At 38.4% G+C, this 21248-nt stretch overlaps 1 protein-coding gene across 1 annotated transcript in view; it reads right to left on the reverse strand.

Annotated features, from left to right (window-relative positions):
* Window positions 1-21248, reverse strand: part of LOC126161983 (TATA-binding protein-associated factor 172) — a 300940-nt gene that overhangs the window by 78014 nt on the left and 201678 nt on the right. The window contains exons 27-29 of the mRNA XM_049918182.1: window positions 20916-21057; window positions 16152-16359; window positions 10160-10260 (exon numbers count right to left, since the gene is read on the reverse strand). Of these exons, the coding sequence (XP_049774139.1) occupies window positions 10160-10260; window positions 16152-16359; window positions 20916-21057 (451 nt within the window). The remainder of the gene's footprint in view (window positions 1-10159; window positions 10261-16151; window positions 16360-20915; window positions 21058-21248) is intronic.

Genomic DNA, 21248 nt, shown 5'->3' on the forward strand with positions numbered 1-21248 from the left:
CGGCCACATGCTAGTGCCACCAGGGCAACCCAGGAGGAGCAGATAGATGATGTGGCCTCGCCCCTACCATCCCCGCTTGGTAACTCCATAGACCTGGATCTGCTATCTCCATCACCTTCAGCGTCCAAGGACATGCCCTCAAGCCTGGACATGTGCCCTGGCAGCAGATTTCCAGAGGACGTTCCTGTTACCTCGCAAGCCAGATGATGGGGTACGGTCGGGAGTATGGCATCCTACACAGTTACAGCTCGCTGCGTCCTGCCTCCCTCCCTGTTGTCGTTTGCAGCCTCACTACATGACACCAGTGCAGCATTTCAGTGGGGAGGAATTTTCTGGCATTCGTTGTCGCCAGCACTCCAATCAGCAAAGAGGCTGCGAGGAGATCGATAGTAGGCACCGGAGCAGGTGAGCCTTTCAGGAAAAAGGCTAGAAACGCGCCACCAATGCCCTCTCGACCGCCAGTATTTAGATCGCTGCTGTGGACCGTAAGGCCCAGTCAGCCATCCAGTGAGTCACAGCCCAGTAGTGTGCATAGTGGGAAGTGTACTTCACCAGCAGTGAGGCTAACATGGACTATTACAGAAGAGCTTGTACCACAACAACTAGCTTAAAGATAAGTAACTTCATATTATTATGAATAAAAAACCCTATTAATACATGTGTGTTGTTGTGTTACAGAAAGAGGATACTGACCACCAAACAACATCCTCCACCTTGCTTCCCATGGTATACCATATTTACTCGAATCTAAGCTGCACTCGAATCTAAGCCGCACTTGAAAAATGAGGCTCGAAACAAAGGAAAAAAAATTTCCCGACTAAGCCGCACCTGAAATCTGAGACTCGAAATTTAAGGGGAGAAAAAAGTTTTAGGCCGCACCTCCAAATCGAAACAAAGTTGGTACATTCTAATATGAGACACAATTTAGGTCGAATGAATGACGATGCAGCTACAGTAGTTTGGTTCGAGTCGTAAGCTTAGCAGTTAAGCTTTACCAGGTAGCCATTGCTATGCGTCAGGCGCTCCGTCCGTATTTATACGGGTACCCTTCCTTTTTCACGTGCTTCATCTGGTTTGAATCGATTGCTTATTTTGCTTTGATCTGATAAGTGCCGTTTTCTTTGTTATAGGTGTTTACGTCACTCTAAGCTGAAAATGCATTACTGTACTGTGTCATGCTTTGTTTGTCGCATTCTGATAGTGCGTGTTTACAGCCTGTCGCCGCTCGCGGCATGGTTTGCTCTTGTGCGCGCTACTGCCGCTTACAATTAAAACAAAGAGAGGAATTGTCTCATAATCGAAACAACGGCAAGAGACTGCTATTTGTTGTTAACTTACACTGCTGCTTTCTTTGATAATGATCAACAAGAACCAAATAATAGACTGCGTATGATAGAACATTGTTCTCAATGAGAGTTAGTCGAAAATTTTTCTCCGTTTGAAAATCTTTGCGGCCGCTTCTTTAGTACATCAAATTCTGCACAGAAATTAGAGTCATCTTAGATTTAAAAATCTAGTCAGTTGCCGTGCTTCATTTCTGACTGTATCACTATTAGGCATAAGAATAATACGAATATAAACTTGAAACGATACGTATATTCTTCCGCGTTTGCTGTTGTCTCACTCTAATTTCGTAGTTTATTAGGCAGACAGGATTTAAATGAGATAGCAGCAAACATGAAAGAATACATGGCAAAATGTTTATATTCGTATTATTCTTATGGTGAAGAGAATACTGCATGTGATTCACATTTCATCAGGTTTCTATTAGCAACCATCTCTTCTCACATGTAGGAAAAAATTCAGAACGTAGAGATGGCCATATTGACAAACATTCCAAACAGTCTTGCCAGTCGGATTTTCGTATTACATTGAAATTCTGCTACATTCGGAGATGAACAATACGGAATCTGTATTTACTTCGTTGAGTAATGTATGAAAATGCCGTGGTCGAAACTCGGGGCGGAGAAAAAAGCTCATCTTCCACATATTTCTTTTTTTTAATTCATTTACTGACGCAGAGGTTTTGGCGCCAGTATTTATCTTTGTGCTTACAAAGCATGCCCATGTAGCGCTATATATATATATATTCGACGGCAGAAGTTAGTTGTGGCGGCACCTACCAACATTTTTCAGAACTTCCGCTTGCTTTGCACTCGATTCTAAGCCGCAGGCGGTTTTTTGGATTACAAAAACCGGAAAAAAAGTGCGGCTTAGATTCGAGTAAATACGGTAAGCCTACAGCGACAACGAGATGACGCAAAAGATAATAAATACTGTAGAATAGTACACCAGTGCTGAGTGTGTTTTCATTCTTAATGCAAAATGAACTTGCAATATTGTTTACAAAATGTTTGGAAATAAAGACCATCTTCCAAAACTGAAACAAAAATTCTACATATATCATCTCTCTCTCCCTAATGTACACAATATACATTCCATAGAAAAACCATCAGATTTTAATTAAGTGAAGTAATAACCTGACCACCGAAGTTGCAAATGGTTGCTTACTAGTCACAAACAAAATTATAGAAAGAGGATTTTCACTTTGTCTGGGGTTCAGAGATTTTTAGGAAGCTTTCAACTTGATAATAACAATATTACTACTAATATCCCTTGAGAACCAAGTCATTAATTCAGCCTGTCCTAGTATTTTGAAGAATGTGTACAGCAGCGCACAGCTTCCATTACACTTCAACAGGATAATGGGAAATTGAGGATTCAATTAGGATTCAGGAAAGAAGATTCAACGCCGTCAAAACTATTTTTAGCAGCACTAGATGAAGTTTTCAGGCACCTAAAGTTGGAAAACCTCAACTACCTTCATTTTGATGATGACATTGTATTGTTTGTCTCTACTGCAGATAAATAACAACTGGAACAACTTAACAGACCAAGTCTGAAAGCAGGCCTGTAAATCAGTTACAGTAAAACTAGAATAATGTACAATTATGCACCAAAAACAAAAGAGTACACATTAACAATGAAGCAATAAAACCAGTTGATAAGTTTTTGTTTCTAGGACATCTGAAGGCAGGATGCGCTGCATAACAAATAAATATAAGTGTAGAAATGATATGGAGTGCTTTTGGAGATCTACACAGTTTTCGGAATGAAGTTCACATTGTGTCTGAAACACAGAGTTTATAACCAGTGCGTATCACAAGTTTTCACTTACACCACTGAAGCGCAAACTGCTAAAAACATTCGAAATCTCAGGACTGCTCAGAACACAATCTGAAAGAAACATTACTGGAATTACTGAGACAGAAAAGGGGCCCTTGAACTCAGGGAACAAACTGAAACAGATAACATAACTGATGTTGTTGCTGCAGTCTTCAGCCCAAAGACTGATTTTATGCAAGCATCAAAGCTAGTTTATCATGGACAAGGCTCTTCTTCACTGCACAATTATTGCAGCCAATTATCAATGTAATAAAAATAAAAGAAATGAGCACAGGATTTGTATCCAGGAGACTAGATGGTCAATGGGCCAAGAAAGTTCTTTGCTACATTCCAAGAAATAAAAGAAAGACCAGGGCAATAACATAATGTACAGTGGGTAAATAGTATTAGGAAACCTGTAGGAACACAATGAATCCATATCACTGAACACAATTACGAGCAGCAACGTCTGGACGAGTCCTTCATCCAGCAGCAGGTGTCAAATGACTGATGGAGCTGGTGGTGATTTATTTACATAAAATTATTAGGAACTACAGTAAAACACTTTGAATAGTAAACCCTAATAACTTAAAGGAAGACCAACCATGATTCATTTATGTTAATAAAATATTTGCTGCTGTCAGTTATCATTCAAATCTTATTGTTATGGATGTAGGTCACTTGTGCCAAATGGGATTGTTAGGTATATTTCAGGTCAACGTTCAAAATTATCAAAGCTGTTGTGTATGTTATGTCTAAATAATAACAGAGGTAAATCCTGTAATGATCTTGATAGTTAAGTAATGCACTTACACTGTCTTCCTCAAAAACACTTAAAGGTGTCATCAACCCGAAGGATTGTTTGAACACCACAATGCCTTACTAGGCAAGGTTCTATTGGAGATCATATGTTATTGCCTTGCTCTGACCTTTGAAGTGACTTCCCCAGCTAGTTATAGGGGACTGACAGTTTAATGTGCACTCTGAAACACAGTGCAATTTGGCATTCATATCGAGAGATGAAATAATAAGTGACAGATAAAAATCTTAAAACTGAGGATCAAACCCAAGACCTGGCACTTTAGCACTGAGCCACAGTTTTTACTATTCTTTAAAACATTAATTGAGTAATGTTATGATACAACACAAGAATATTAAAAGCTGCCAAATGAGCACACTATTAAGTCACCACACAATGAAAACTGAGATCGTTCAGCAGATAGTACGTTACTTAGGAGATTAGATGAGAACGAAGGGCAATTGGGATTTAATGTCCTATCACTAACCAGATCACCAGAGACAAAGCTCTGTCAGGAAAATGATGAGGAAAGAAATCCCCTGTATCCTTTTCAAAGGGACCATATAAGCATTTGCTTTAACTGATTTAGGGAAACAGAGGAAACCTTAAAGTTGGACAGTTGGATGGGATTTGAAACCAGTTCCTCTTAAGTGCAAATCATATGTGTTACCGATTATTCCACATTGCTCATTTCAGTTAAATAAAGTAGCTAACAAACTTCACTATCAAAGACAACGTATAGAAGCAATAGAAACATTACTGCTATCTAAGAATGTAAAACAAAGAAGTATTATGTAAACACAGACTTGCTACTAGATTATTTGAAACACTATAAATTATAATTAACAAATCATTACAACTACTCAAAAAAGGAAGTATAATATATAGGTAGTCTGATTGCTTTATTACACACACACATAGATATGATCCCATGGAGAAAGGTTCAGAGAGCTACACTGGTATATGACATTCAGCTGCAGATGAGACTTCATTTATTTATTTACCTCTGTTTGTTATGATATTCAACTGAAGACTCAGATGAATTGCACACGAATAAATAGCAAAAACGACAAGGAATAAAACTGCCGTCTTAAGTTTTACTCTTCTGTAGTAATAACAGAACTACAGTGCAACCCAACTTTCATGTTCCCAGCATTAATGTTTGCCCACAAATTCCAACATTTTATCATCCTCATCAAGTTTCCTATGATCACAATGTTAATTCAGTTCTCTTTTTGCATTAACTTGCTTATAATTATTCCACAATTTACACTTTATGAAACAATACTCTGGGAAGGGGGGACTGAAGTATTTGGCATACATTGACATAGCAAGGCATTGGCCATCAAGTAGTGCAAGCATTAAGTGTTCACTTTCTTGAGCCCAGGGCAATCTATTCAGTATATGCGAATTAACATTTTGCGAATTACCATAAGTTGGAACAATTTGTCATGATAGTGTTGCTACCAAGCTCTACTCAGTTTGGTGGCTGATGGGAACAACTGTTTCAATACAAATTGGAAGAAGGTGTGACTTCAGACAAACATTCACTTGTTTTTGTCACTACTAAGCTTAGCTTTCAAATCTGTATGCAGCATAAAAAGTAATATGCCGATAATATTGTAAAAATACTGTTTCAGTGTTAAATTAGTTCTGGGATTATGATCATTATGTACAGGACATCCATTTCCCAGTATTTGTAACTAATAAAATAGTTTCATTTATGGTTCATATATGCACTACTTTACACATTGTAGTCTGCTTTGGCTGTACTAGCAAATCTGTCTCTACAGACCACGGCAAGTCAATTTTAACTGATACAGTTACTCCCGTCAACCACAGTGCCAAGAGTTATTAATCGTCTGTATCATGTAGCACTGTTGGTGCCATTGCATAGGTGATCCAAGAGTAGTGTTGTCAGCTGTTTTTTACAAGTAGAAATTTAATGTTTTCTGTCACAGCTTTAGGATGGAAAATATTACAAGACAAAAGATGAAATATGCCAGTTACTTGAAATATGTGCTGCTATAAGAAATTATAAAGAACTTCTTTACGACAGCATGTGCTTCCAACAGCCCTGTGAATGACGTGATGATGTATGACAAGGCACTGACAGTGACTAATATGCAGAACTGAGGATTTGTCTGCATCTAATGGGTGAATCAATGGGTTCAAGATGCAGTACAATGATATGTATAAAACAGCGCAACAGACTTTTAAACATAGCTGAAACTGATTTCTTTTTAGTGTCATTCAAAAGAAAACATTGACCTTCATAGGTGAGGATTTCTATGAAGAGAAACACTGTTAAGTTCACCTTACAGTAAGGCTAGGCACGAACACTGACAGGTCTGAAAAAATTAAAGCTTTTGTGACTGGAAAAAAAGGAAACTATCTTGCTTTAAAAATGTAAAAACACTGCCTATGAACAATACTGCCAATAACAAATCATGGATGACACTGGACCTATTCAAGAAGCAGGTGTATAGTCTTGATGCAAGAACGGGAACCTGTAACAAGAAAATTCTTATGTTTGTGGATTGTCGGTGCACCATATACTGTGCAGTTAAGAGTTCCTTACACAAAACTGCACAAGGCCTTGGGTTTGGGTACTAACCCTGCTTTCAAAGCCACTGTGTAGTAGGCATTAAGTTTGATGGACGCTAGAAAAATCCAGTCTATTTAACATGTCTATTTCAGATTCTTTGCAGAATACTCCCAAGGCATGAACAGACATTAAGGAGTCCACTGTCACCAACTACTTCTGAAAAGCAACAATATGCTGTCACTGTTGGAAAGTATAGCTGTTGAAGGTATGACTGACTTTCTTGTATACGAGAATGACGACAGTGAGGTACCTCCTACGACAGATGGAGATGCAGCAATGAAGATAGTAAAAAATACATTTCTGCTGTAGCTGTAGTCTTCAAAGCTTTCCGCTGTGTTTAAGAACTGGGAAAACCATATTATAAATTAAAAAAAAAAAAAAAAAATTAAAATAATATATAATTTTGGACTTTTTATCAAAGTGTGAACTACTGTATCTATTTGTTCATTACGTCACTTTTACATAAAAATTAAAGGTCACTGAACAAATAAAATGGATTATTAATGTTTTCTAATGTGTGTGCTGAAAAGGCTGAAGTGTGATACAGTACCACTGCCAATCTCTACATTTGTGTGCTACATTTAACATACTTTACAATAATTCACCCACTCTTTTTTGTAAAATCTAAAATGGCTAGATATGTTCCGGGTACTAGGTTCAGCTATCTACACCACTTTTCCCAATATTCTAGCAGGGCAAACTGTGCTAATCATAACACATTTTGGGCAGATGTTTAACTACAACTGCACATTGTAGTATGCATGAGTAAATACGTAAAATAATAAAAACGCTGCTTTAAGCTTTGCTAAATCAATGTGGCAGCTGCTCAGTTTCTTACTATTTGTCTCTCTCCAAAACATATCATTTCTGGTGTGATTTACTATGTTAAAGTGTCAGGAAATATTATGTTGGTGGCTAAACATAGTATCAAATTTAGAAAACCTTTATTAGGTAATAAAGAAGTATCTGATGAGTATTTTGGTGTACATTGTGTCCATATATTACACATAGACTACGAAAACACAAGGCCGTGGGTGAATATGAACATTTACTGCTTAAAAAGTTCTCTCCCACGTTTACAATTTTTAAAGTACACTAAAATGTGTTAAATCAAGGTTTCACTGTAACTGCTGTTATCTCCAGCGTTCATAAATGGTCTCATTCTTACAGGGTAGGAATAAGGGTGTATGCATAAAAATATCTACTTCCATGCCTTCAAAGAATGGAAACAGTTTTAAAAAATGAACACAAATAATTTTTGTTTGACCATTCCATCTACTACACAAACAAATTTCTGAATACACCTGGGCAATAATTTTAAATGTATATTAAGATTAATGTAAAATTTGATCAAGAAAATGGTCAGCATGCAACCATCTTTCCATTGTGACAATGTATTATATTAGTAAATCAACTTACAAGAACCACATCAAAGTGAGATATCATGCATATGATTCATGCAACATACAAATAATCAGTGGAAGGGCAGACTGCTACTCACAATGTGAAGGAAGTGCTGAGCCGCAGACAAAAACAACGAAAAAGAATGCTAGTAATATTTCAGCTTTTGGACATGTCCTTCCTCAAAAGTAGAAAACTCACAAATATTCACACAAGCACAGCTCACACATACACGGCCACTGTTGTCTCTGGGCACAAAGGCCCAAATGCGACTATGCCGGACGTGACCAGCAATCTAAGTGGGAGTAAAGAAGAGGAATGGGAGTGGGAGTGGGTGGGATGGCAGGGTAGGGGTGTGGGGAGATGCTAGTGCTGTCTGTGGGAGTGTACATGGAAATGGTAGAGAAATGATAGGGCTGTTAAGCGAAACACTGGGAGGCTGTGCTGAGGGAAGGTGTGTGTATATATGTGAGTTGGGGGATGGGGTGGGGGTGGCGGTTAGAGAGGACAAGGTAGGTGCAGTGCTGGGATATAAGGCATGTGTAGTATGGTACTGCAGTGGGACCAGAGAAGAGGATACGCAGGTGGAGGACAGGGCATAATGTAGAAGAGTCTACGTGTATGAAGGATATGTTGAAGGAACAAGTCCCACCTGCAGAATTCAGAAAAGCTAGTGTTGGTGGGAGATGGCACATGCTGTGAAGCAGTCATTAAAGTGAAGCACATTATATCGGTCAGCACATTCGGCAACTGGGTGAAACAGTTTTCTCTTGGCCTTAGTTTGGTAGTGGTCATTAGAGCAGACAAACAGTTTGTTATTTATTTTCCCAAATAGAATGTGACACAGTGGTTGGCAGCTAAGCTAGATCACTTGGTCACTTTCACAGGTGGGCCTGTTTTTGATGGGACAGGAGATGACTGTGACAGCGACACCGCATAGGTTGTGTGGGTGGTGGAATACCATTGTGGGAGGGGAGAGGAGGATAGTGGGGAGGGTATTTCTTATTATAGGTAGTCAAAATCCTGAAGGAGAATGTGACTCAGTTGCTGCAGTCCTGGGTGGTAGAGAGCCAGAAGAGGAGCACTCCTTCGTGGCCATACAGTGGGTATGTGGGGGCTGGTAGGTGACTGGTAAGACAAGACATGCGAGACAGCTGTTTCTGGATGAGGTTGGGTAGGTAATTTCGGTCTGTGAAGGCCTCAGTGAGACCCTTGATATATTTGGAGAAAGACTGCTCATCACTAAAAGATGTGACAACCACAGGTGGCTAGGATGTTTGGAAGACACTTCTTGGTGTGGAATGAGTGACAGCTATCAAAGTGGAGGTATTGTTGGTGGTTGGTAGGTTTGATGTGGACAGAGGTATAGATGTAGCTATCCTTGATGTGGTGGTTGACATTGAAGAAGGTGGCTTGTTGAACTAGGTGAAGAAAATGGGAGAGATGGTGTTGAAGGCCTGGAACAATATGGACAGGCTGTATTAACCATAGGTACAGATCAAGAAGATGTCACCAATGAATCTCAACCAAGTGATGGTTTTGGGGTTCTGGGTGGTTAAGAAGGATTCCTCTACATGACCCATGAATAGGTTAGCTTAGGATGGTGTTATGAGGGTGCCTACTGCTGTACCCCTGAGGGTTGTTTGTAGCAGATGCGTTTAAAAGAGAAGTAATTCTGGGTGAGGATACAGTTTTGTCACCACCTCTTGGTCATAATTAATTAAGTTCCAATAAACTTTACAACAAATTTCAAACACACTCCATGTGTTGTGCTTTGTAATAATAATAAAACTTAGAAAAGTTCAGACTGTAACCATATGTACAAATTAATATGCGATGTGAACGTAAAGTGATTCATTTCATATCATTAGAGACTAGCGTGCAAAATGATCCATGGGGCATGTAAGTAACTAACTAATTAACTAACTTACTCAGTTCTTGAACTGTTACTCTTTGTTACTGCTTCCAAAAACTACAAAGAAACTTTAGTGATGAGTACAGACAAGTGGAGATAACATTTACTTACGGTTTTCTATTATCAGTACTTAATCTAGAAGCGTTCCCACATTCAACATGTCATAAAAGAAGGACACCAAATCCTGCATAATCCAAGTTTGAAATTGGTGATGCATTTTTCACATTATGTAGCTAGACAAGTCTTAAAACATTATGTGAAATATGTGTACCTGTGTGATCTTCGGAGGAAGGTCTTGCAGAACATCTTCTTTCATTCGGCGCAGAAGGAAAGGAAGAACCTGGCGATGCAGAGCTTCCATTGCTAAGGCTCCTACAAAGAATTAGTTCACAATCTTAATAACTTACATTTAACACTGACTTATATAAGTGATTTTTATTGACAGCTGGAAATAGAGAAAGGTTAAAAGCCTGAACATATGCTGTGTAACAATATTGGTGGATTCTGAAAATTGTAACTATCTCTACAAAAGTGACTGCAAGGAATCAAAGAGTTAGTGATGGTTGTTTACTTGACTGTTTCTAGTAAAATAACACAGAACAAAACAGCAGAGTTCGTATAAAAATGTATCTCTGATCTTTGGTTAGTACCATTCAGTATGTTCATAGACAGTGATCAACAAGAAAGCAGAATTTCCATTAATTTAACTGGAATTATTATAGTAAGTAAGAATTCTAATGGAATATGAAGTAGTATTTTCTGATCATCCTAGTAATATCAGCGATTATATATGTAAGTTTAAAATCAAAGATGACACTCCATTTTTCTGTAAGCCATATCCAATACCAGTAAGTTTGAAAGAAGCAGTTAAGGAGGAAATTGACAAAATGATTGACAACAATATAATAGAATATAGTTCTAGCATCATGAATAACCCTTTAGTAGTGGTAAAAAAGGTTACAGGAGGTGTGCGATTAGTGCTAGACGCATGTACATTGAATAAGCATATAGAGACAGAACAAGACAGATCAATTAACATTGATGAATTATTATCCAAATTTGAAAAAGCAAGGTTTTATAGCACGATGAACCTTACGGCGAGACATTGGCAAATAAGGCTACATCCTGAATCAAAGAAGTATACAGCGTTTCTGTTTGATGGTAAATTGATATCATTTCAATGTGTTACCGTTTGGACTAAATATCACAGTATCCGTATTGATATGTGCTCTGGATGAGGCATTAGGAAAAGATTTATTGAAGGATTTAATAATATATGTAGATGATATCCTCATAATCTCAGCTACCTGGGAAGAACATTGTCTAACCTTGATTAAGACCCTGAAAAAATTTAAAGAAAAAGGTATTACAACGAAATTATCTAAATCGCACTGTGCGCGACAAGAGCTTAAGTTTCTATATTGTAGGGGTGCAGGGGATTAGACCGGATCCTTAGAGTACAAAAGCTATTAAATAATGTTCACCCCCCTAGAAACATAAGACAATTGAAGAGGTTTATAGGAATGGATGGATACTACAGACGATATATACGAGGTCAAGAACTGAATGACCCAAGAATTTCAAATTTATTAAGAAAGAGAATACCGTGGGTTTGGGATCAAGAGCCAAATGATGTGTTTGTAAATGTAAAAATAGCACTGGTAGAATCATCCATATTACATCATCCGAGTATGAGTGAGCCATTTAAAATTTCAAACGATGCATCTGATTATGGTATTGCAGTAGAACTTTTTCAAGAAAAGTGGGGTCTAGACAAAGTAATCATAGATCCATAGCCTTTGCTAACCATAGTCTTAATAAACATGAATTAAACTACATGGCTACTGAAAAAGAACTATTGGCAATAGTATGGAGTATCCAAAAACTCCAAACACTAGTATGGGGGTCAGAAATCCATGTCTATACAGATTGTCAGGCTCTCTCTTTTTTTAATGAGTAGTCGGTTGTTACATAGTAGACTAATGCGATGGATGTTGTTCCTACAGTGATATGACATTAGGACACAGTATGTAAAAGGTTATGAGAGTATTGTACCAGGCACTTTGCCTAGGCATGGAAGAGTTAGAATGTACGGAGGGATCTGGCATAATTTTTGCAATTTATTTTATGACTGTAGAATATCCGCACACCAGGGTACAAGAGGTGGCCCAAAGAATAACAGCAAGCATCCATCATGATCTCTATTTTACAGAAATGTTTGCTAGGTGTATCAGGAATTCCTTACCTCCTAATCAAGCAGGAAAGTGGAAAATTATAGGGCATAATTTGTTTTGGAGAGACAGTGTAACATCGCAATGTTGGCGCATTTGCATTCTAAAGTTAATGGAAGACGAAATTGTGTAGTACATTCATACAGGATATGGACACTTCAGAATGAAAAAGTGTACAGCTCATATGAATAAGTTCTATTATTTTAAGAAGCTAGGACATAAAGTAGCATCTTTAATTAGGACCTGTGAAATCTGTCAGAAGGTGAAAGTGAGTAACACTCATGTTAAGTACAAAATGTATCCAACTATTCCTAAATTGTTACATGATCTTACAGCAGCAGAATATTTTGGACCGGTTCCTAAAGGAAAGGAAGGAGTGTCATACATTTTGGTCATCGTAATGTGCTGGTCACAATATGTTGAGTTGTATCCTATTAAAAGAGCAAATACACAGACGGTTATACACTGTTTGCAACAGTACTTTCTGGAGATAGGAAAACCAAAACGATTTCTCACAGATAATGGACCACAATTTGTCAGTAATGAATTTAAAGAATTTCTAACTTGGGAAGATATTCGACAAGTATTAATATCGAACTATAACCCATCCTCGAATCCGTGTGAAAGAGTTATGAAAGAAACTGGGAAATATGCCGCACCTGCTGCCATGAAAACCACACTTTATGGGCAACGAAAAGACTTTGAACTTATTTTAAATGAATTATCACATTTATCAACTGGATTAACACCTTTGGAAGTAATAGGCAAACCTTTTGTCAGAGAATCTCTCATTAAATGTTTTACTTGGCCTGGACAACTTACTGCCAACTACGAACTGAATCAGGAAATAGTTACTAGAAATTTAGTTGAAAAGTCACAACAAAGAGTGAGTAAGCATAATGAGAAAGCTGTAGAACAACAGTACAAGGTCAATGACCTAATCCTTGTAAAACAGCATCTTCAGAGATCTGCCCTGAAGAAAGACACACATAAGTTTTCCAAAAGTGTGAAGGACCATACCGGGTTCAAATGGTAATCCATCCCAAGACATTATTTTTAGAGGATCCTACAACTGGGTCAGAAAAAGGAAAGTACAACGTAAAGGACATAAAGTTGTATATCTCACAGGGACGTTAATGTTCTGTGTTACCGGGCAGAGTGATGACCGTCAGTTATTTACGGTGTTTCTTCTGTAATAAAATTTTCCTGCACCGAATGCCCCAACTTCTATTATCCACCTCTTACAGATTATTAGAGAAACATACCAGCAAGAAATTGACATTACGTCACCCAAAATTGCCCCTGGTATGTGACTGTGTCATCCTTCACTGTTAAGAGGATTGTGCCCGCTAGGAATTTTGACTGCGTTGTCCTCGGTTGTTAGAGAGTTGTGCCCGCTAGGAACCGTGATTGGTTATTCCAGGGATGCCCCTACCTGAACTCACAAATCGTCCTGGCTCGCCCAAACTTATCCTGACTTTACTAGGTGGCAACATGAGGTGATAATTGGTATGCATATTATCTCTGAAACAAGATAGATTAAATCTGCCTAGCCAGCCATTCTCTTCAGCGGTTTCGATTGTAAGGTCGCCAGTGTCTGACGTGGTCTCCACGTATAGTTAGGTTTTATTTTTGCCTGAATTAGTCCTTGTAATTAATCTCTAGACCAGTTTCCTGTGCAAATCTGTGGGCAAAAGTCTGGGTGAAATCAAATGTCCTTAAATTTGTATATTCTATTAATATGAATCATAATTACAATGATTCCAAAAATGGTTTTCTTGAAAGCTGCTTGGAAATCCTTTTTTTGTCACACAGTTCTAAGTAAGTAGGGAGAACCATACCTGGCACATAACTTTCAAAATAATTTCTGAATTTGTGAGAATACCATTCTCACACTGAATGTAAGATAATTGAGTTAAAGTCATTGAAGCATATTTTTCTTAGTAAACTGAATGGAATATTATATTTGTGGAAAACATAATATTGTGTGACTAATTAAATGATTGTGATAATGGAATACATAATTTTATACTTGGTACAGAATATTTTATACCTTTTACGAGATGTGACGTAGATGGGAGGGTTTGTTTCAATATCGAAAGGGGGTGGGCAGTGTACATAAAAGCATGATTTACAGTAACAGATAAATCATGACTAACAAAAACACACATCACACCTTTCAAATGACCCTCGCAAACAAGTGTGCCTGATTCTTCACCATTTGCCGTTTCCATAGGGTTGCTAATATTTTCCTCGGGGACCTCAAGGGTGAAGGTGGGAATGTCCGTTCTGTAGGAAATGATTTAACACCATACCTCCTCCGACTTCTCACTCAAGTACCAGCAAGATAGAGATCATGGGCAAGGGGTGGGGGTGGGGGTGGGGGTTGGAAGGGTTTCCTGTCTTTGGGTCTGTCTTCTTTCTCTTCTTCAATCTTAGCAACCACACCTACCTCTATACCTTTCTTACTTCTTGTTTGAGGACCTAACTATTTTTCCCTCTTTCCATATTCATCTACTTCTTTCGCAGAAGTCCTTCCTAGTTTCCGTGGTTTCCAATAACCTAAAACTTATCTTCAGATAAGAAGGCCGAGGTATCAGACTACACGAAAACATTTCTGCATACACACAAAGAAATACGAATACGGAAACAATGAAGTTACAGATTAAAAAGATGTAAGAACCGCCAAGGGTTGTAGGGGAAATAGATATGTGTACATCTGGAAAAAGGCACACTTTATTTTTTATTTTTTTTATTTTTTTAGTGGGACTAGATCATTATGTGTAGACACAGTATCTACTAAGAATTGGTTAATACAGGCAGACATAGTATCTACCATGAGTTGAATAATATGTGTAGGCATAGTATCTACTAAGATTATAGAAGTTGAGAAGTGGAAGAGGACTCTATGGTATTAGAGGAGGTGCTAAGAAGTGAGAGTGAAGTGTAAAATATATTTTATTTTTACCAGGAAATATTTAATTATAGTGTACATAAAGATGTATACTAGGGCAATGCATCATGAGAGAGACGAATCTGACCTACTGTGCATTGTATGTTTGTGTGTGCAGGTCTAAAAACAGTCACAAGCAAAATGTGGACGCGGCGGCCGACAAGTACCGGCTGTATGATCCATAAAGTTTCAGTGTATGTGTAGAGAAGAGCCTGTGCTATACTTTGCTGGTTTAGTGACTGTGATGGTTGTTAAAGACAAATGAAGAAATGAGATTAGACTTTCAAGTTAATTCATGTGTTGGACTTGCTAGAAGCAAGACATGTTCATATTTTCTGGTGGTTATTGAACTAACTCTGTCATAAATGTATCTTAATAGAGTCTAATGTTTGACAACTTGGTTGACTCTCAGGAGTTTGAATATTTATATGAGAAATGGTGAATTTGTTTTTTGTGGAAGTTGAAATATACCATGACTGAACTAAATGTATTCTTCGAGTGCCAAATTATTTCAAGAGTAGAGAGAGGATCTGATAAATTCCCTTAACCAGCTTTATTCTTCAGAGAAGACGTTTTTGGAGATCGATGTGGCCAGCTATCCAGAGAAGAAGATCGGGTGTGCATACCAAGTAAGTCAACCTATGGGAGAGAGGTGGGAAGTTTGAAAACCAGCTCCACATCACTTCTTGTCATCTAAAGCGTTAGATGTTGAGTAGCAGCGTTCGTCACACCTTCTGCAAATACTAAAATAACATTGAGTGCCCTACTGCAGAAAATGTTCTAACACAGTAAATGAAGATCGGCCCATCAATTTCATATCAATAAAGGCATTTGAGCAGGGAATGGAAGGAAAAAAGAACACACACAATACAGCCCTAGGAAATTAAAATGAAGAATGAATTTGAGTTTTGTACCTTTTTTAAAATAATGTAGACGAGTTAAATGATATGGTACTTAAAAACAATAACAGAGTAAACCAGAAGTTGGTTACGCTACTACACGAGAGGGGGGAAGGTACACTAAAGTTTTGATTGATCCAATAACAGTCTCAATTTCTGTTACAATGAAAGACATATTACCTGCTTCTTGTTCCTTAGGTGAACTCTTTGGGTCACGGCTGGCCAGAATTGGCTTGCTGTAACGAGCTGTAAACTGCTTCTCTGTCCCAAGGAATCCTGGCATAAGGAAGTCAAACAAGGACCACAACTCCAAAACATTGTTCTGTATTGGTGTCCCTGACAGTATCAGTCTGTGATTTGCTACAAGCTGCTTGACTGCTTTGGATGCCTGTAGAGAAAGAGAACAAATAAGTTACAAAATGGAGAAACTTTCTTGGTACTTGTTCAGATTCCATTTATCAGGTGGTGACTCAGCCTTTAGTGGTTCTTAAAACTGTAGATACTGCCCCCCCCCCCCCCTCTCTCCCCCCGTCCAAATCGTATGATTTGTAAGGAATTCATGAAGAGCTACGTTTATATTGAATTACATTTTTTAAAATTTTTATGTAATAATTAATTACACTGTATAGGGTTTTTCTGTTAGACTTGCAAAAAACTAAAATTTTATTAAAAGCCTCAGTAATACAACAACTGAATTACTCTTAATCATTTATATGAAAAATAAGACTTAACTACTGACAATGCTAATTCTATAGTCATTTAATAATTCAAGTCTTCAGTTTCTGTCCTGTAGCAGGCATTAACATTCACACACTGTTCTGTATTGTACTGTAGAGAGAATAACAAAAGATGACTTCTATTTTTGAAAAACACATATAACCTGTTTATTCACAAAGATGAACATTTGTGGCAGGTTAAAACTACTTGCCAGGTGTACAATGATACAAAAATTCATCCATCTTGAGTTAGTGCTTCATCACTGATCCGGCCAAGCATGCAACATGTGCTAAATGAAGTTGTCAATCAGCTTTCCAGCTAATCTGACAGTTCAAAGAGAAAATTAAGGAAAAGATTTCATGTTTAAGTCTTAATCTACACAGTGTTCCAAGCAGCTGTAAATATTCAACTCAGTGAACACAACAAAAAAAGCAGTTAGGAAATTTCAGCTTTGTGATATGGCTGTGATTAAGTCAATCCTTCCGCAATGTCCTTTTCCCTACAAATGGTTATACTGCCTGATTAACTGGAGAACCTATAAGGAGACTGGACATGCAGCAGAGGTAATCAGAGGTCAGTGTATAAAACACCTTCCTGTGTTCTTGTAGGTAAAATCTACAAAGAAAGATGGTTTCAGGTGGACACTCAAGTTCAAAACATGGATTTAATCTGCTACAAATATTCAGTGTTGAAATACTATGTTTTCTATTCAGTGTTGAAATACTATGTTTTCTTCATTTTTTCCCTTTGCGAATCTGACATGTTGTGCACACCTCCATAATACACTAGTGCCACCATTATGGACACTCAGGAGTTATCCCACCAATCCTAGCTAAGACTTTATTTTTTATTATCTATATCCACAGTACGAATGCTAAAATATTACACTTAGTTATCATAATGTGGACAAAAATGCTCTTCATTTCCTATCTGTGACAAAATAACAATTATAAAACTGCGCTTACAAGGAAAGAATACATCTGCCATTTTAGGGAGAAATGTAAGATAATTATTGTAACTTCTACTCAATGACAGTCATCTTGTGAACAGCACTGAAGAAACAGTGGTTAAAAAACATCAGATACATTTCTTCACTATCATGATATTATTATTGAATGCGATCTCTATGGTTGCCTTTCTCCTGTGACACTGGAGGCATTAGCATTATGTGATATGCATGAAAATGTTTGAGGCAGTGGAGTAATAAATCTATCTTATTTTAACAATATAATGAAAAGGATGCTTGCTACTCGCCATACGGAGGGGACACTGAATCGCAAAATGGCACACCAAAAAGACTCTTGGAAAGTTAGCTTTCGGCCAAACAGGCCTTTGTCAAAAGTAGACAACACATGCACACACTCATGCAAACACAGCTCGTTCACACACACACACACACACACACACACACACACACACACACACACACAGTCTCTGGAAGCTAGAGCTAATAAACATAAATTTTATTTCTCCCCAAAATCTAATATTCAGCATGATAAATGATAAATTAAATGTGACGTTTCTATTCAAAAAATACAGAGTTTACAAAAGGGGCAGCTTTTACTTTTTGTATTTGATCTTACTAGTTTCTGCCTCCACTAGGTTTCCCAAATTCCTAATTATATGCTTACCTTAACAATAAGATCCATCTCCTTACCTGTGTCTGCAGATGCATGTAACATGATGAACGCTAATGTTAGGACAAGAAGCAAAATGCATTGATGCACAAGTGTCATGGATACAGGCACTCTATGAAGTAAGTAAGTAGCGTGATGATTTTCCATAACTACTTGTTTTCTGAAAGATGTTGGAAAGGCTAAAGTAAGCAACTCACTGAATAACTGAATTGTTCAGTCATCGATACACACTTAAAACACTACTGAGAATACTGCTAGCTTTCGGACTCTTCCTTCTACAGAGCCATAGAGTACACACACACACACACACACACACACACACACACACACACACACACTTGCATTGTTACATTGTCCCGGCTGACAACATTTTGCTGGTACTGTAACTTAACTGGGATAACAGGTTGTGTCCAGTATAGTAGGCAATGGTAGAAAGGAAGAAAAGAGCAGGGGGGAGGGTTGGGAAAGAGTGGCTGATGGATGGGAGGGAGAGGCAGAAGGGGCACAGAATATAAATGTGGCACCAGTGAGCTTGCTATAAAGGCAGACATGGAGAGTTTTAGACACTGCCCATTGACTAACACATGGAAGAGTACTTGCATTTTATCTGCCATCCCTTCAACATGGAACGGTCACTTCCATCTGGTCAGGCCACCCGTGGACAGAACATCTACAATGACAGACCACCTCTTGCCCAGAATGCTGAAGGTCTTATTAAGGACTTCACAAACAGGCATTACTATCCCAACATCGTACCTTAACAGCTTTCCCATGCCATATTCACACAAGCCCCTAATCCTCTGATCAATCCCAGGAACCAGCTGCAATGGAGCACCCACTTCCTCATCGTTCAATGTCATCCTGGACTAGAACGGAACAACACCCTTCCCAGGGCTTGGACTGCTTGCCATTGTGCTCAGAAATAAGGTTCATCCTCCACACAATCCTTCCCAATATGGTATTCCTCCACCCACTCAATCTTAGAAATATCTTAGTCAATCCTTATAAGACGCACACTACCAAGCCCTTGCCATATGGATCATACAACTGTGGAAGGCACAGGTGCAAGACCTGTCTGATACACATACTCTACTCCAGTCCTGTCACATGCACATCATATCCTATCAGAGACAAGATAACATGTGAAAGCAATCATATTATATACCAGCTTTGTTGTACTTGTTTGCAAAACCTACATGAGGGTATTACAACAACCAGTTGCCCATCCAAATAAATGGCCAATGCCAACTGTGTCCAAGAGTAGACTACACCCAGATGCATCCTCCCAATACCAGCTTCTCTGAATTATGCAGTTGGTAATGGTCCTTGCAACACACCAATCAATTCTGTAATCCTCCGTGTCTCAAACTTGGCTATCCGCTGTCTCTCACCCATCTTCACCCCTGCCCCATGACCCTAACTTACCTCATTCTGTATACAAATTATCTTCTCAGCAATCTTCCTTACCATCTATTCTATCTCCCCCTCCCAATCTGCTGTTCCATGCCATTCTGCACAACTCCCCCTGGATGTGACCAAAGTGAGCCCATTGGTGCCATATTGCTGTCCTGCATGTCTACTGGCTTTCCCTCCCTCTCATCAGCCATCTTTTCCCAACCCCCCTTGCTGCTACATAATTGCTCGCCCACCATCAATCTGTAGTGCCAATACTAGGTAGTAAGCCAGGATAACATAGCCATACAGAGGAGTGTGTGTGTGTGCACGCGCTAGTGCACACGCCCGCATGTGCACATGCATGACATCGTAGGTAAAGTGGGTGGCAGACTTCAGATCATTGGTAGAGAAATAGGAAAATTCTATCTTGCTTACAAACCCTTGTGAGACGCAGCATAGATTATTGCTCAAGTGTGTGGGATCCTTACCAAATAGGACTGCAAGGGATACTGAATGATACAAAGAATGCCAGCGTGAATGGCAAAGATTTGTTTGATCCATGGGATAGCATCTTGGAGATGCTGGGAAAACTGAACTAGCTGATGCTTGAAGACAGACCAAACTACCCGTGGAAGCAACTTACAGTGTGTCAAGACCAAATTTCAAGTGAGGAATCTATAAATGTATTACAACCCCCTGTGTGTCACTACCTCATGTATTGCTAAAACAAAACTAGGCTAATTACTGCATGTACAAAGGCTCTTAAGCAATTATTCTTTCGGTACGGCATATGGGAATAAGATAGGAAGAATAACTAATAAGTGGGACAATGGGAAGGACCTGAGAGGTTCTCAGTCTTATGTGTTCTCAGGTTCTCAGTCTGCGACGGCTCACCTGAAGATGACTGGCAGGTGCCCAGTTGAAATATCGTGCGAAGTATTGAATGACGACCGGCTGCAAGCCCAAAATTTGTTTGAACGTTCTCAGTCTTGTTTATGCTCATATAGATGACTGAACACCTGAACTATTTGATGATTTGTTATCTTTGCTCCTTCCATTATTTATATTCCACCAGGGACTTTCCATTACCATATTTACTTTCTAGTTAAATTTTATATCTTGTGTCACAAGTTCTATAAGTGTATTTTATAGTTGTAACTTTAAAAACATTTCTGCATCAATAATACTGTTTTACCTTTGTTTTTCCATTTTTTATTATATGCCCTTCATCTAGAATACAATAATTCCACTTGATAGAACTGAAGAAATCAATGTCCTTCCGTACAATGTCATATGATGCCACTATAAGGTTGTGTGTCTTCACTTTGCTGCGTAATCTGTAATACAATTAAAGGAGGGGAGGAAGTTATGTTTTTAAAAACCACAACAGCATATCGTAAACAGGAATGCCTATGCTAAAAATCTTGCCATACAGCTGCTTATTAATACCTGCATTTGAAGATATAAACCCTTCATTTAACAACAAGGAAGTATTTATGAAGTAGTTATATTAGCATAACTGAAAAAC

The sequence above is a fragment of the Schistocerca cancellata genome, chromosome 2 (genome assembly GCF_023864275.1).
Source record: "Schistocerca cancellata isolate TAMUIC-IGC-003103 chromosome 2, iqSchCanc2.1, whole genome shotgun sequence".
Classification (NCBI taxonomy): Eukaryota; Metazoa; Arthropoda; class Insecta; order Orthoptera; family Acrididae; genus Schistocerca; species Schistocerca cancellata.